This window comes from Astatotilapia calliptera, chromosome 16, assembly GCF_900246225.1.
Source record: "Astatotilapia calliptera chromosome 16, fAstCal1.2, whole genome shotgun sequence".
NCBI classification, from domain to species: domain Eukaryota; kingdom Metazoa; phylum Chordata; class Actinopteri; order Cichliformes; family Cichlidae; genus Astatotilapia; species Astatotilapia calliptera.
The window spans coordinates 15,839,738-15,857,725 of record NC_039317.1 but is presented as its reverse complement, the minus strand read 5'-3'; the positions used below and the strand labels follow the sequence as shown (position 1 = coordinate 15,857,725).

At 41.2% G+C, this 17,988-nt stretch overlaps 1 protein-coding gene across 7 annotated transcripts in view; it reads left to right on the top strand.

Annotated features, from left to right (window-relative positions):
* The window catches only part of myo16 (myosin XVI), a 109,291-nt gene that overhangs the window by 32,632 nt on the left and 58,671 nt on the right, over positions 1 to 17,988 (top strand). For all 7 annotated transcript variants that reach the window (XR_003269904.1, XM_026143917.1, XM_026143919.1 and 4 more), the window contains exons 3-8: positions 2,028 to 2,098; positions 4,012 to 4,155; positions 10,060 to 10,168; positions 12,192 to 12,316; positions 12,408 to 12,533; positions 15,985 to 16,060. Coding sequence is in view for 6 of the 7 variants with exons in the window: in XM_026143917.1 (XP_025999702.1) it covers positions 2,028 to 2,098; positions 4,012 to 4,155; positions 10,060 to 10,168; positions 12,192 to 12,316; positions 12,408 to 12,533; positions 15,985 to 16,060 (651 nt within the window). In the remaining variant the exon portion in view is untranslated. The remainder of the gene's footprint in view (positions 1 to 2,027; positions 2,099 to 4,011; positions 4,156 to 10,059; positions 10,169 to 12,191; positions 12,317 to 12,407; positions 12,534 to 15,984; positions 16,061 to 17,988) is intronic.

The window sequence follows — 17,988 nt, the reverse complement described above, 5'->3', positions numbered from 1 at the left end:
TTTGGGATCATAAGACACACAAAGCATTTTTAAATGAAAGCCTTCAATATTAGTGATATTTAGCATAGCTGGCAGCTTTACTACTAATGCACACAACAGATGGACACGCGTGCAACAGTACTATTGATTCCCGATGGCCATATTGTCAGACAAACATTTTTTCCCCATTTGCTACTTGATGACATTATGAACCACTTGACCCTTGACCTGTCTGCAGCTGTGGGCCATAAAATCCAGGCAGGTTGAATGAAAGCTCCTTACTAACTAACTCCATCAGTTGGGTCATTTTAAAACCCGAGTTTATCCTAACCAGGAAAATATACCAACCTTCAATATACCAACTTTTACCATTTGTGAATCACAAGATGCTTTACATTCTTAAAAACTGCCCTTCTGAGTTCACTGATGAGTTGTGATATATTGTTTAATAGACAAGAAAGCAGGAACATTATCAATTCCCCCGTAACTAATTCAGCTTTAGATGTACTTTAATTGATGTTTTACAGTCTTGTGTCTCCACAGCATATGGAGACTTGAGGAGATAATTATGCTGATTGGATCCAGCACTGGTCTGTTTATTACTCATCCACCACTTAAATGCTATTAAGCACTGCAGCCATGAGAAGAATGGAAAAACATTCTTTGTATAATGTCTGGCTTGCTTGATATGTGTGCATGTGCCTCTACAATGATAGGCCAACCAAGTGATTAGTGAATATCCTCTTCTTCCATCTCACCCTTTCCCCTTTCTTATACCAACACATGAACCCTCTGCACACCAACCCCCTGCATGTCCTCCTGCGTTACATCCATCAACCTTTCCTGCAGTCGTCTTTTCCTCCTTTCTGACGACTCCATGGGCAAAATGCTTTTCTCAATATATCCACTATCCCTGCTCTGTATGTGTCCCAAATGATCTCAGCCTTTAACTTTGTCTTCAAACTGCTCAGCCTAAGTTGTCACTCTCATATACTCATTTCTAATCTTGTTTTCAGGTCTGCCATGTCCAAACCATACATCATATTACGTTAGATTGATAAATGTTTAAATTATTGAGATTTTTTTTTACTTTGCTTAATATCTGAAGATAATTCTGAATTTTTATTGCCAACCAGCTCATTGTTAATTGTTCCCTGATTTCTGATGTGGTGTTTTAGTTCGTTAACATATACTGTAGTTGTGGATGGTGTGTAAATGCACGATGCACACTTCAAACAGTTATCTGTGTTTATAAAATACACATATTTATCGCAGGTGAATCCATTTGCAATGCTAGTAAATTTTAAGACAGTAATGTTTAACAGATCCTTTCCTTTAGATTTTAGCAAAAACTTTAAAGTGTAATATTTTGCCATGGCTCTGTGTGGATGTTCATGTATGTGCTAATGCAACAGACTGTATGCGTTTGTGTATGTGGCATATGTGGTGGGATTGTGTGACAGTGTTGGTATAAGGTCTTCCTCGGTTCAGTCAGCAGCCGTCTAGTGCTGTCAGTGTCACTGAATTCACATGTGTCCAAACTACAGCGCTCCACCTGCCTTTCTTTTTGACTATCAGTCTCTATTCATCTGTCGCACACCCCAGTGTCCTGTCGCTCTCGCTCTGTCACTGTGTGCTGCTACGTTCACATTTATTTCTTTAAAAACACATCAAATTTATAGCAAAATCTTAGGACCCTGCTTATCTGTGTTAACCATGTCTGCTTATCTGTTTATGTCTGACTGTGTCAGCTTGTTTGTAATGGTTTATGTTTCCTTTAGTCGATCTGTGTCAGTGTGTTATTGGGTTGCGTGGCTCGCTGTTGCCCCAGCAGCAGGTCAGAAAACAGGGGTTACCAAACATGCACGCACAACTTAACACTGATCCGCACTGACGTAACAAGGACAGTCAGAGGACACTCACTCGACACACATCGGTTTTGATAGTGATGCCTGTGTTTGCGTATGTGTCTACTGTGCTTGCCTTAAGCACGCTGCCTGTCCTCGCAAACAGCAGGTGCTAACATATGGATGTTTGGTGTGTTGCAGTGTTGCGCCTCCTGAAAGAAGGTGTTGACCCCAACACTCCCATTTCCTCTGGGGGATCCTTGCTACACTTGGTAAGATATGTCCCTAACAGGAAGTGGCATTTTTTACACTCACATTCATCTTCCCTGGAATTCCTGCATTTCTAATGCACAGATTTAAAAAAGCAGGACATTGTTATGTGTCCTCACAGAATGATATTGTCACTCATATAAATGTAACATGTTTATACTTATAACCGTTGTCCATGCCTTTATTTTTGCAAAAATGTATTACATTCCTCCGTGACAGTGGCAAAATTTTATTTACTACTGCTGGACATTTTTCCATATTTACAACTTATTAGTGTATGTGCACTGAACCACTCCTGTGGTTCCAATAAATCTAACAATACAGGGAGTGCAGAATTATTAGGCAAGTTGTATTTTTGAGGAATAATGTTATTATTGAACAACAACCATGTTCTCAATGAACCCAAAAACTCATTAATATCAAAGCTGAATGTTTTTGGAAGTAGTTTTTAGTTTGTTTTTAGTTTTAGCTATTTTAGGGGTATATCATTGTGTGCAGGTGACTATTACTGTGCATAATTATTAGGCAACTTAACAAAAAACAAATATATACCCATTTCAATTATTGATTTTTACCAGTGAAACCAATATAACATCTCCACATTCACAAATATACATTTCTGACATTCAAAAACAAAACAAAAACCAATCAGCGACCAATATAGCCACCTTTCTTTGCAAGGACACTCAAAAGCCTGCCATCCATGGATTCTGTCGGTGTTTTGATCTGTTCACCATCAACATTGCGTGCAGCAGCAACCACAGCCTCCCAGACACTGTTCAGAGAGGTGTACTGTTTTCCCTCCTTGTAAATCTCACATTTGATGATGGACCACAGGTTCTCAATGGGGTTCAGATCAGGTGAACAAGGAGGCCATGTCATTAGTTTTTCTTCTTTTATACCCTTTCTTGCCAGCCACGCTGTGGAGTACTTGGACGCGTGTGATGGAGCATTGTCCTGCATGAAAATCATGTTTTTCTTGAAGGATGCAGACTTCTTCCTGTACCACTGCTTGAAGAAGGTGTCTTCCAGAAACTGGCAGTAGGACTGGGAGTTGAGCTTGACTCCATCCTCAACCCGAAAAGGCCCCACAAGCTCATCTTTGATGATACCAGCCCAAACCAGTACTCCACCTCCACCTTGCTGGCGTCTGAGTCGGACTGGAGCTCTCTACCCTTTACCAATCCAGCCACGGGCCCATCCATCTGGCCCATCAAGACTCACTCTCATTTCATCAGTCCATAAAACCTTAGAAAAACCAGTCTTGAGATATTTCTTGGCCCAGTCTTGACGTTTCAGCTTGTGTGTCTTGTTCAGTGGTGGTCGTCTTTCAGCCTTTCTTACCTTGGCCATGTCTCTGAGTATTGCACACCTTGTGCTTTTGGGCACTCCAGTGATGTTGCAGCTCTGAAATATGGCCAAACTGGTGGCAAGTGGCATCTTGGCAGCTGCACGCTTGACTTTTCTCAGTTCATGGGCAGTTATTTTGCGCCTTGGTTTTTCCACACGCTTCTTGCGACCCTGTTGACTATTTTGAATGAAACGCTTGATTGTTCGATGATCACGCTTCAGAAGCTTTGTAATTTTGAGACTGCTGCATCCCTCTGCAAGATATCTCACTATTTTTGACTTTTCTGAGCCTGTCAAGTCCTTCTTTTGACCCATTTTGCCAAAGGAAAGGACGTTGCCTAATAATTATGCACACCTGATATAGGGTGTTGATGTCATTAGACCACACCCCTTCTCATTACAGAGATGCACATCACCTAATATGCTTAATTGGTAGTAGGCTTTCGAGCCTATACAGCTTGGAGTAAGACAACATGCATGAAGAGGATGATGTGGACAAAATACTCATTTGCCTAATAATTCTGCACTCCCTGTACTGTAATTTCCTTCTTTTTGCATTCTGCAGTGTGCCCGCCATGACAATGTCTTTGCAGCAGAACTTCTGATTGAACGAGGCTTGAGCGTCAACCTGCAGGACGAAGACCTGTGGACAGCCCTACATGTAGCCTGTGTGTGTGACCATGCTGATATGGTGCTGCTGCTGCTGGTGGTGAGAAACACACATTAAAACATGACCATGCAGTATATTGGAAGGAAAAAAGAAAACATACAGAGACATTCAAGGACACACGTTTTGGCTGTAGTTGTAATTTTCTGGTTGATCTTTGCAATTCCAAGTGTGTCAGCTACAAATTAGATTAGTGTGTTGGACCTGGTTGGTACTCACGCTTCATTTAGAAGTAGCTTTGAACTACTGGCTCACATTAGTCATCAAGAATTTTCTGTCCAAGTGGAGCATCTTCCATTGATGAGGGGTTTTGTGTGGCTGAGGATCTGAAACAGAGCTTTTTATTCTTTCACAAATCCAGTTGAATCTCCGAAAATTAGGATATTTGGAATTCGGCATTTGCATCATATCAAAGAGAGACTATTCTGTGGAGAATGTCTTGACAAGAGCCCTGGTTGTACTGATTAGGTCCATAATGAGAGCAGTGCCAGCTGTAAGGGAGGGCATGCACATGAAGCCCAGTCACTGAGTGGGCTGAGTTTGCTGCGCTGGTGTTGATTAGACGCAGAGAGGGTTGCATGTGGTGTAGAACTGTGTAGAATCCAGTGGATTCTGGTTCTGCTGATTGGGTCCTGAGTGATTGGTGTTTCCTGTCTGTGGGAAAGGGAAGAGATTTTCCTGGGAGGAATGTATACGTTTGAAGTATTTCCCAGGAAAAAAGAATACAGATAATTAATAGTGTTTGTGTATTTGCGTGCATTTAATATCCCTACAAGCATGTGGGGTGCCTAGTTTGCTTAGGGAGGGTGTCCTGTATGTATCTCAAATGCACTTTAATGCAGTGACTTGTGTTTTCGGGGGCTTTCATGATGGGCAATGCCATGGGAGAGAAAAGAGAGAGAGACAGAGATTGATTCTGTACTTTTCCCGTTCGCTATCAGGAAAGAACTAGTTCCTCATAAATTGGGCCATATTGACGCATAACTCTGCTCTGTTGGAAGAGAACAGGGGAAGAGGGAAGAAAAAGGAAGAACATTTGTTAGAAATTAAAAACTATGAGAAGTTCAGACATTTTTACAGCTTACCAACACAAAGTACAGTAAAGACTTGAGCCGTCCCTCATTTCTTTATATTTTGCTCGGAAAATGGGTGCAGAAATTTATTGAAATATTAAGACACAAGGGATCACAGTAAATTAAACAAACATTGACTTTATGTGATTTTAGCTTGAGCATTATTATTTGGTGTTATGTGTATTTTGTTCTTGTAAATTTCTTTGTCAGGTCTTTTCTGGAATTCTTAAGTGCATTCAGACACTGTTCATCTGCTGCAGACTGGTTTTTAGACCTGCAACCTATTTTGTCCTCAACTTGTCCTCTGATTTTTTTAATTTATCACTGGTTAAAAAATACTATTTTATCCTCTTCAAATTTTGTTATATTTGAAATTTTTTGTAGATTCAGTTAAAGAAACAGGAATAAACGATGTTGTTTTTGCAACAGGTTTCTAGTAATAAAGTATATAATAATAATAATATTTAAAATGAGTTCTTTGGTAAGCTGTCTGTTATGTGTAGACACATGAGTTAGGTTGCTTTTTATGCTTAGTAGTGTTAAGTGGTGTAATAAGCCAGAAAAAAAACATTCCTCTGAAAATGGTACAAGGATTGGGCTGAAATTGAGTGAAAAAGCAGCCAATGTCCAAAGAAAAACCTTGAAAGACCTTCAGAAAACCTGGAGAAATGCTCAGGACCACTGGAACCCAAAGAAGAAATGAGGGCTAGCTCAAGACTTTTGCACAGTACTGTATTTGGCTTTGCTTGTGCTTTCTGTGAGTGTGTCCCTGCGCATGCTCGTGACAACATTTGGGTGAAAGGAAGAAAACACTTTCCAACATTTGAGTTTTCAAAATGGTGCAAATTTCCTTGGGGTGAATTTTTCACTTCATAGTAAGACAAACGCTCGAGTTTCTTTTTTCTGCTATGAACAGCAAGGGAGTATAATTTCTGAAAGGAGAACCCAAGCTCTTTCAGTCTACCATGGCAAAAATAGCTTTAGTCCAACAGTATTTCCGATAGAGATCCAATATCCCTTTTCTTCTGTTTATTCATTTTGACACCCAACTCCTTCACCGCAGACTCTTGCCAATTTCCAGTCTTTCTGCTCTGTTGTCAGGCTGTTCCCTCGTCAGAGCTCTAATTGCAAGCTCTTCCCTGTGAATGTAATGGCTTTATTTAACAATGGCCTTACTCGAGGAGCTCGACTGGCACCCTTATCTTTGATTGGCACAAGAAGGAATAATGTTGCTAGTATATACTAATCTATTGTCTCCACTCCATCATCTCTTTTGCTATTTCCCTCCTTTTGTCCTCTGTTTCCCTGTCCTTGATTTCCAGTTCCTTCTCAGAGCAACAGAGTGCTTTTTTTGCTGACAGAGATGTTACCAAGCTTGTCATGTGGAAAAGTAGAGGGATGGGGGGAATGATTAGAAATATGAGTGAATTCCTTTTCTGCATCCGGATTGGCAGTAATGTTAATTCTCTTATCTCCTCCCTCCAAACAGCAGGAGAGCGAGCCATTTCTAAGCTCTGTCATTCCCAGCCCATTTCCAAACCCCTTCCAGAAACCATTGACACTCCAGTTCTGGTAAATGTTTGTTATTGACACCCTAGTAGGATTAACTCGCAGTTCAGAGTGGAAAATGCTACAGCTATATTTCCCAAAATGTATAAAATGGGAATAAAGATTCAAATATTTGCAGATCTTTAAAACCCTTTGTTTAATTGTAAATAGGACAGAGGCTAAAATTCATATTTCAGTTGCTCAGCAGTTTAGAGGCTTCTTTTTTTCACTTTTTGTTCCATCCCAACCAAATGTTTTCAGCAAGTAACAGGAGTTGACTGCAGGCAGGTCCTTTTAGAACCCAAGCTCTTTAACTATGAAGCCATGTGACTGGTATACATTTAGACAGGCCTGTCCTGACACAGGTGTCGTCGAGATGGCAGCATCTGTGAAAGCACGATTGGTGCCTTCACAGACATGCAACATACACTAACACACCCCCAGTGTCACTGGAAATGTTGGAATTTCTGTGAAAGTCAGATTGTTCCTCTTGTCTTTAGTCTGGAGGCTCTGTTTTGGTTCCTGTCAAAGTTTCTACCTTTTGAAACAAAACCACTTCTGTTTTTTTTTCCTTTTATTTTCTCATTTTCTGTGAAATGCTACACAGCAAAATCTCCAGTGTTAAATTAACACTGGAGATTTTGCTGTGTAGCTTTCAGTCTTGTGCTAGGAGAGGAATGGAATCACGTGATCGACTGGAAGCAGTTTCTCTTGCAAAATGTAATTTCCTGTCTTACTGCTCAAAATCCAGCACGGGTACAGTCGTTGAATTAACCCACTTTCCATGCTTGTAAATAATGAATTTAGAACTTGTGAACTCCGAGTCCTTTGAAGTCAGACGTTTAACAGCAAGCCTCTGGCTGCACTGAACTTCACTTGACATCAGTTGAAATCACTCTCTCTGCCTCTCTACTAATAATGCAGTGTCTAGGCTACATAAATTGTCAGAAGAACAGCTGTAGACAGCTGTATTGATTAAGACAGAAGCTTACTGGTCTGTCAGACATACGTTGGACTGATGCCTCATCGTATGCAAGCTGTCAGTGCTGGTTAGCTTTTCACACCGAAGGTGTCCAGCTCAGCAGTAACTACCCCAGGGACAGCTTTCAACACACATTTACTAGTTGTTATTGATTTTTAGCAGTCACTGTGTTTAACAACTGCCATTATGAACCACAGGGAGTTTGGCATTAACAGATTTCCATCTCTGGGATGTCTTTGGTGGATCCATCATAATGGTGCTGGCTTGTGTGGGGCTCACAACTCAACTTTATAACTCCTTTGCACTACGCTTGACTGCCAGACAACACAAACCCATTTATATCTGTCAGCAATTATCATGTGTGATTTATGTCACTGGATTGGTGGTGCCTAGTGCTCCTGCTTCATAATCTGTGTCTGTTGGCTGAGGTCTGTGTGCCATAATACCTTTTTTTGTTCCTAAATGACAGTTGGTTGTTATTGTTAGAACTTGTACAGCTAAACCAGCATTTTTACATTCATACAATGAGTTTCTCTGCTGATTTCCTTCTTGTGATTGTTTCACTCTCGAATGAAAAGCCCTGTCTTATAACAGTATCAGGTGCAGGATTATGTCCTGCTTGTGCAGTTTTAACCTTCTCAGAATGGGCAGCAACATATTTCCACAATTTTGTTGTACATGTACAGTGACAGTAAAGGGCTGTTCTATTCTCTTATTCTATATGTTTAAATGTTTTTTCTGGATGCTTTTTGTAGAGGTGTATAGGTGTGGATGTTTAGAGAGGACATAATGTATCTGTCTGTCAGGTAATAACTTCATTCTGCTGCACATCTATTTACCGCTACTGAATCTTGATGGTAAACGTGTGGATTAGCACACTTCTCCTCCCACTGTGTAATACTCACATGCATGCTAAGAGAGGCACCATGAGAACTCCTTTCAGGTTTATTAGGACGTTTTGCAGATTACCACTGGGTGCAAAGCACCATAAGTGTTTGAGGGAGTGAGGGTGGAGTGTGTGTTTGTGTAGTTGCTGTGTGGGTTTGGCAGAGGGGGGATAATTGTGCCCCCTTAATGCGCACTCCCACTCTGACTTACTCGTCATCATCTCATATCTTGCTCTTCTCAAGCTGTGTTTCACATTGTGATAAGGCTTTTTTTTTTTCATGAATAGTCATGAAGCACCAGCTGATAGTTAATGTTAATTAATTCTCTTTGTTAACCCCCAGCTCACCCTCATAAGTGAGCAAAAAGAGCTCCCACTGGACAGCACAGATGGATGCACAATGAAGCTGTGGATCTCACTGGAACACATTTCAGATCAGTCAAAACTGAATTCAGTGTCCCTGAATCAGAAATGTTCCCTTTTCATTTTATTTATTTCTTTTAATAAAATACGTCTGTTATTTGTAAGACAACTGGACAGATAAAGTTTATTTCGAAGTTTGTTTTTTCTCATGATTTTGCTGATTGGTTTTCAGAGCACTAAGGTTAACAGCTTTCGTGCAGTTCAGTAAGCTTGCTCCCTCTTTGCATTTTCAGTTTTCTTTTCTTTCCCCAGCCCCTCCATCGCTGCCTGCCTGAGGACTAGACCATAAATCTCTTTGCCACACTCCAAACAGGTCGTTAGAAATCTATTAACTATAAATATTAAACAAGGACCGTCAGTTAGTCTCTCATCCCTATTGTCAGATCTCGTCCTTCTCTGAGAGCTACATTGACTTGCTTTTTTATGTTTTAGTCAAACAGCAGGAAGCATTTTATGGTTGGATGCTGACAACTGGCAATTACTAAAAAAAAAAAAGAAAAGAAGACAGCGGGAAGGCCCTGTCAGCGTCACTGTAACTAGAGTACATATTGCTCAGCTTGCACACCTTTGTGGTTTACAGGTTAAGAGGTGCATTTTTGGTGGGGAATTTCCTTTCAAGAGAAACAATAAACCATAGAGTGAACACTGATTGTTGACGACTGTCATCAGGCAATCATTAAAGGTTCCAGAGGGAGGCCTCTTGTGTTATCTTATGCTCTGACAGCATCCCTGTTGAATGAACACATATTAATCTTGTCACACACACACACTGACCTGTGTGATCCCAGGCAGTGTTAACCAATGCACCCACTTTTTACTGCCCCCCCAGGCAGTGATTTAATAATGGCTTTAATTCAGTGTATTGTCTGTTAGCATCTCCATGGCGCTGCTCAGGTATATCCCTCTGGGAAGCCAAGATAATTACTCCCAATTTATCATCTCTTCAAGTCTGATGAATGGCTCAGGGTACATGCTTAAACAGAGTTTGCTCGTAAATTATTTTTCTTGTCTTTTTTCTGTCCTGCGTTTGGAAGGCTGGAGTGAACGTTTTGCTTCAGGACATCAATGGAAGCATTCCTCTGGACTACGCCATTGAGGGGACGGAGACCAGCTACATCCTCCGAAAACACTTGGAGGAAAACGGTAAAGTTGGTATTTAATGTGTGTTAACTCTTCCCAAACAAATCCAAAGGCTCACTTCTGTTATGTCACACCCTTTTTTCAAAGAGAAAAAAAAATCCTAATCACTACATTTGTCTTGCTTGGGACGTATTTGGATGTTATGTTATACCTGCAGCTAAACATGAGTTGCTCTGTGTGTGTACTTGTGCATGAAGGTGAGGCACACCCACAGGCATAATTGTGGTATATCGTGAATGGGGCACTAGTCTCTTAAAAAAGGTGAAGGTTAACAGCAAAGTAGGAAATTAAAGAGACAGAGGCGCAGGGAGAGGAAAGCGGTATAGGCAGAGACGCATGAGGGCAGAAGGAGAAGAAAATATATAGAAAAAAATATCGAGAGACATGCAGAGAATGAAGAACGGGAATCATGCTGACAAAGCTGGATAGAAACAGATGATGACAATGATTGAGGGTTTTCCCTCACCCATCTGCCACACATGAGGCTGCGCTGAATAACATGACAAATGCAAGCTTGTGAGTGGAGACGGCGAACTCATCGAGCTCAGACCACCCTGCACATGGGCGCACATCCAGCCTCTGAGTCTTTTGAGTCTGCTTCTGTCTGTCAGCCCCTGTGGTGATCCCCCCCCCCCCCCCCCACCGCGCCAACCTGCAGCACCTCTGACCCTCCCCCATCAACCCAACCCGCCACCACCCATCCACCACACCACACCGCCCAATCGCATTTGGTTTTGCCACCATAAAACATACTTTTTCTCACACAGCCTCGCTCAGCCTCTGTTGCTATAGCAACCTGGCTGCATGCGCTCTCACCCCATCAAGTTTGCGTGGTTATAGGAGAACGACAGACTTTCCGTGTGTGTCTGCATCAGGATATTTTTTGTACTCCGCCATGCCATCGGTTTCTTTAAAAATCGTCTAGCTCATTCTCACTGTTCTCGTTAAGTCACTGACGGTTTAATCCACCACTGGATTCCCACAGTTTCTGGCAAGCTGTGGATTTTTTTTACTATCAGTATGTCTTAAAGGCCTCCACACCCAGAGGCTCTAATTTGTTTGGAAACACAGTACTATTGATTACCTGATTTAATCACGGCTGTTTGGAAAAGTCCTATTAGTTAGTGCCCTCAAGCTTATCGCACTGAAATATAGATTGACTGACAATCAATCTACATTATTACAGCAACCAAAGTAAGGTGTGCAGTGTGTATTTAATTATGAAAAGATACATAGATCTTCATTGTTTGGGATAGATGCGCTTGTAAACCTCTGTTTGTCTTTGATGGCCCTGTTACAGAGGTCACAGGGTGGAGCAAGTGTCGGTATTTTAATTTTCATTGTTGAGCGCAGGGCCAGCTCTCTCCTTATATGATGTCGTTCACAACTGCTAATATAAAACAACGCGTGAATCTCAGATTTAGTCCCGTAAACAGTTTAGCTCTGCAGGAGTGTAGGAATGAGCTACAACCAAGTAGCTCATTCCTTTAGACTGCAAAAGTCAGTAAACCACTTTGTTTTAAGCAGTTTAGTCTAGTAAGTTTAAAAGAATATGTATCTGGCTTTGATTTATTGCTGCAGTTAAAAGGTCAAAAATTGTCTGGGATCAAATTACATCAAAACTGTTTCTTTTATGTTAACATTTTTGCATAGAATAAGTAAAACAAGTAATGGCTCTTTCCAGACAAGCTTAGCTGTAGACTCAAACCCTTTGTCAGCCAAGAGCTTTATTGAATATTTTTCTTAGTCTAGGGCAAGGCATGTCTGGGAAACTAGCTTACAGTGCATTTGTCAGTGAGATGTAGGCTTTTCCCCTTTGTTGCGTTAGCTGCTTCAACCTTCATGCAATGCTGAGTTAACCATTTCCTGGTTCCAGCGTTATCCACTGAAATATGAGTTTTATCAACATTCCCGTTCAATTCTTTGCAAGATAATGAGTCAGATTATTTGGAACTATTCCTTTAAGCATGCCAACTAAAGACTTACTGTAACACAAGTTTCTCAGTTATGGTGGTGTTTTTTTTAGGTGTGGATGTGTCATCCATGCATGCCATGAAGATTCAGCGACCCAGCACCATGCTCTCTGATGTTAGACAGCTTGTAGCCTCAGGGGGAAGCCTCAATCAGCCCAATGAAGAAGGAATTACTCTGGTATGTAAAAGCACACATGTGTTAGGATGTAAAAGCTTTCTGTTGCACTTAAACTTACAATTTCTCTTTGCTGCTCTCTCTCTCTCTGAAGCTCCACATTGCATGTGCGAGTGGTTACAGAGAAGTGGTGTCTGTGCTACTGCAGAGCGGTGCAGATCCTCATCCTGCTGACAACAACTTTTGGACCCCTCTCCACCTGGCTGCTAAATATGGACAGGTAACCCACAGCTGCACAGAAAGCCAGCATGTTATGGACGTTGATTAAATAGTCCCCTAAGTTAAACTCAGTAATGAAAAGATGAGAAAAATTTGTGATAGATTATCCCAGAGAGAAGCGCGCCTCCCGTTACCTTATACACACTCTGATAAGCTGTTCTTCTTCGTTCAGTCGATCAGAAACAGGCACACAGGAGGACTCTGTGTATGAATTTGTTACAACAAATGCATACAGCACTCTAGATTAGCAGTTTAATGGCTTCTCTCAGAAGAGAGGAGATTGATTTCCAGATGAGATGGTGGAACAGGAAGGGAATAGGATCTGCTGGTTTGGGAGGGTTCCAGCTTTGAAGAGAGGAGACTGATCACATTCAGATCTTGCTGACCCAACTAGTTATTTAATTACATTCTGGGCTGTGTGCTTGGCTGCTGACAAAGAGATTTTATTCATTTGGTGTGTTGAGTCGTTCTGTCTTTGGTTTATCTGTTCTCACGCTATGTTTTTTTCCTGTGTGTTTTAAAAATATTTTTCTTTATCTCTGTGCCTTTTAGCCTTTCCCAGTTTCATTCACAGGGATCTTCTGATTTAGTTTTCTCTCTCCCCTCTTACTGAATTCCTCTCTGTAGTTGCTTCATGATCAGATTATAGCTATTCAGTAAGCTTAAATGTATAACTCCACATAATTCTCTTTTTAAATTGAATTTTAACCTTCTTCCATGTCTTTGTTTTTACAAAAGCCATGCTGTGTGTGTTTGTAAGTGTTCTATGTAATATGTAAGTATATTTGACTTAAGAGTGTCAGTGTGGAGGATTGGAAAATCGATTAGGTTTCCCTCGCAGTGCGTAATATCCTTAGCCATCAGCTCTTTACTGGTGCCAGTGCTTTCTTTCCTGCATACAAACTACTCCCAGAGCCTGCTTAACATTTACCTTCTGGTGTCTTCTTCTTATACTGGTTAGTGTGGCTGGGACGAGACTTTATGGCTGCAAATGTGTGCAAGTATCCAGCTAAGTAAATCGTTAGTTCTGCTAGTAAGAAGTTCTTCTGACACGAGTCCCAAGCAGACGATTTCTTTGTAAAGACTCGCTGGAAACTGTAACACCGACCGGTGCATTAGACCTAAAAACCCCATGTGGAGTGTGGTATTCACACTAGACTGACCCTTTAAGAAGATGTATGACCTTATTACTGTAGCTAATTAAGCTTACCTCTCTCGGTCTTGTGATAAGTTAGACCCTGGCTCTTGGCTTCCCTGATTTGACTCAGGGCTTTTCAACTTGTGTTCTCTCGAGGGAGACATTTTTAAATACTTTTGTGTTGGATTTTGCAACTAAGTGACAGGGTATTAAAATGCGGCGCTGCAGGGATTTGGATTAATTTATTCAGTTTTATAATGAAGTTACACGTGAAGGCTGTGGAAATATAGCAGCATCATGATTTTATATAACAGGTTCATTTTTCTGAAGGACTTTAATGTTAATGTCAGGTTTTGCATTGTGTGACAAATATTAAAGGGACATGTGGGCTTTTCCCCAAAACTACTCTGTCTGTGGGAATCTACATCACCACTGAGTTTGCCTTGTCCCTGCTGAACCGCCGTGTACTGATAGCCATTTCGTAGTGCTCCTTTAATCTTTGACCCACTCAGGAGTTCAGATCTCGTGGTGCTGCTGACGAGCTGTCAGTATTTATAGAGCGCGAGTGTCGCTGACGGCATTTGTGTACAGTAGAGACGCTGTAAACTGATTGCTGAACAGCTGTTGACATGGGTCAGAGCAAGTCTACAGAATGTGCTGAGTCACTCCCCCATGTACTTTGATGATGCCTTGTTGCTATGCAGTACTTCAAAGAATCTGAAATGTGAACTGTGACTTACAGAAAAGTATGTTGGTACATTTGGTATTGGAGATGCATGAAGTTGGGCAGTAGTATTGAATAAAATGATAAACATCAGCACTCCAGAGACCAAGATATCCTGACCTTTGGTAAATCGCAATTTGATTGTGTCATTTGTCAGACTCTTTTCACATTGTTGTTCCCAGGACAATCCCCAGACTTGGAAACCTCCTCTGGCCCTGCAGGAAACAAAACACAACTGCATTTATAAGCTCACAAAACTAACCTTGATGTGTAAAATCTATGGAGGGCCTTGTTATTGATTTCTTTTCTTTTCTTTACAAAGTAGAGGTCTAAAAGTTTCAACACTGTGCAAAATGTACAGAAGAGCAAAATGGGAAGACATTCACAGATCAATAAAAAATGTGTCTTCAAATTGTGGAACAATTTCAGAGTAATGTTCCTCAATGTAAAATTGTAGAGACTCATAATTGTCTCATGAATATCTCATAATCTACAGTACATAATATCATCAGAGGATTTAGAGGATTTGGAGAAAGCTCTGGGTGCAAGGAACAAGGCTGTAAATCAGTATTGGATGCCCGTGATCTTCAGCCCCTCAGACTGCACCGCATTAAAAACAGGCATGATTCTGTAATGGTAATCTCAGGGCTTCAGGAACAGTCTGTGAACACTGTTCAAAGTACTATCCACAAATGCAGGTTAAAGCCCTATCATTGCGAAGAAGAAACCAAATGTGAGCGTGATTCAGAAACACTGATGTCTTCTCTGGGCCAAAGCTCATTTAAAGGCTTTACATTTTCTCACTTTAAACATTTGATATTATTCTAAGCCTCTATTATCTATCTGTGGGTTTATGAGTCTTATAAATCATTCAGTTTTTATTTGTATTTTACACAGCATCCCAAGATTTTTTGGAATTGGAACATTTAAATATTTTGTTCTCACTGAAGGACACTTTCTGTTTATTGGTAGTTTTGCTGGATGGTAACCTTTAGTTAGAACATTATTACAGTTATTGCTGCATAAAAATGTAAAGTGCTCTCTTTTAACAGCGCTTGTTATGTTAGAGTTAAATGGAGCTGTCCTTAAACTCATTGCATCTCTCCCACGTTGTAGTGAAAATCCTTCTTTCCAGTAATTTGAGTCCCACTAAAAATACCTGCTGTATACTAATCCAAAATACTTTATCCATATCAAGCTGTGCATCACACTTTGTGAGCAAAGACGGGTGGTGAAAGAGACAGTCGCTCTGTGCAGAAATGATAGTAGACAGCTATGGGGTTCTTTCACTGTGACATGTAATGGGAGATGGGCTCATTATTAAAGGAGCTCTTCGGTCAGAGGCAACACTTGTGTAGACTTGTGATGTGTGACATATGCCGTGTGTAACATCTGCGAGTTGCTAGTACGGTTTGTCTCGGTAAACCGCACTACATTTTTGCATACCCACTCTTCTCTTCACGGTAACTATAAATGTAGGTATAACCGCCTCATCTCCCGTGACCTTGTACAGGAGGATGTACAGACCTGCAATGACATGTTTTTGTAGGTTTTAATGGAAAATGGTTGTGTTTGTCCCATCTCTTACAGACAAGCATTGTTAGCCAGCTCCTAAGGCATGGCGCGAACCCGACTCTGCTGAACTGCAACCAAGACAAGCCCTACGGTAACGTATTTCACACAAATATACACGTGTGCCTAGAAACACACACAGACGTGGCAGCGGGAATGGGCAAACACATTTGAGAGAGTGGGAGGTAATGATGCGAAAAGAAGTAGGGGCATAAATTTTGTCTTATTCAACTCAGCCCATTCAAAAGCATTAACAGTCACTGTGATGATATAAAACAAAGAGGCATGCACAAAAAGAAAACAATAACACCCTGTGCTAAACACAAACACATTTTTGTCCTGATTAAATTTGGTTGGTAGCAGTAATTATATACCACCGGTGGAAATCATTTGCTAATGGGCATAGAGGTAGCATATTATTACCAAAAGCATGTTTTGTTTGTTTGTTTTTTGTCTTTTTAGCACTAAAAGAATAATTGGGTGTTAGCATGCTGCAGTAATAATAGAATCAACAGAGACAATTAACCGTTGAGCACATTTGGTTCACTACTATAGAAGTGAACATTTCCTGGGTGACAATTCTCCATCCACAGGGGAAGAGGCGTCACGCAGTGGTTTAATGATGAGCTTGAAAACAATGCGACTCATTTGCTATGGTCGTCTAGCTCACCAAAATCTGATGAATTTTGTTGTCATGTTACATCTGATCTTTCCTACGAAGGAATGGTAAATGGTAAATGGCCTGCATTTGTATAGCGCTTTTCTAGTCCATAGGACCCCAAAGCGCTTTACACTACATTCAGTCATTCACCCATTCACACACACATTCACACACTGGCGATGGCAAGCTACATTGTAGCCACAGCTGCCCTGGTGAGGTGAGGTGAGGCTGCCGGACACTGGCGCCACCGGGCCTTCTGACCACCACCAGTAGGCAAACATGGGGTTAGTATCTTGCCCAAGGATATTTGGCATGCAGCCAGGATGCAGCCTGGGATCGAACCACCAACCTTCTGATTAGTGGCTGACCTGCTCTGCCACCTGAGCTACAGCCACCCAGTTTTGACGTTTGCTCTTGAAGTTGTGTCCTGGAATCCAAATCTAACCGTGCTGAATAAACAGCTCGCTGTCAGTGCGTAGGCCTCAGTCAAACAGGCCTGTTGGCAACCATCGAACAGTGGTTTGACTCAGTCGCCAGTAGTGCGCATGGAAGATGTTGGCTTTCCGTGTGAAAAGTGGGGTGCAAACTGGAAACGGACAACATTCACCTTCAAAGTAAAAGTTGTACTTTTATAAATGTGTTGGTTATAGCTGTGAGGTTCAACTTTTATTTTGAAGATGGATTTTCTCCATTTCTGGTTTCCCTCCCACTATTTCGAAGAGTAAATAGTGAATGTTTCCATGCAAGCATGTTACCAAGCAATCACAATGAGGTGTTGGATGCAGGACCCATATTTCCGATTTCACCCAGTGAGAGTCAGCCACTACTAGCAACCACTTGCCAACTGGTTGGGGAATAATAATTTTTGTCAGGAGATGACTAACCGGCCTTTGGGCCTGTGAGATTGAGGCCTTACATTAAAAAACCTGTCATTTTAGAGTTGAAGCCATTACTAGCTAATGATCCAGATCAATGTTCCTAATGCTGTTGAAGAGCAAAGAACCACTGGGATACTATCCTGTGAGAGTGTTTAGAAATCTTAATAGTTCGTTGTGTCGTAGTGATGATATGTTTTTTGTATGTGGACTTTGGATTTACCTCCTAACCGCTAAATTGTGGGATAAAATGTCATTTCTGCCTCTTACCACTTACTCCCATCGTGTAATCACTACTCTGACTGCCTCACTTGGGTCTTAGTCGATACCCCTTCTAGCATGCAGTCTTAGAAAAGAAGTGAGACAAGCCCTTAGAGACTGAGACTCAGAGTCCAGAGCCCCACACCCCTCCAAATGACGAAAGAAAGTCAGAACAAGAGATGAGTGCCTACACAGAAATAAAAAGACAGCTTCAAGCCATTCCAA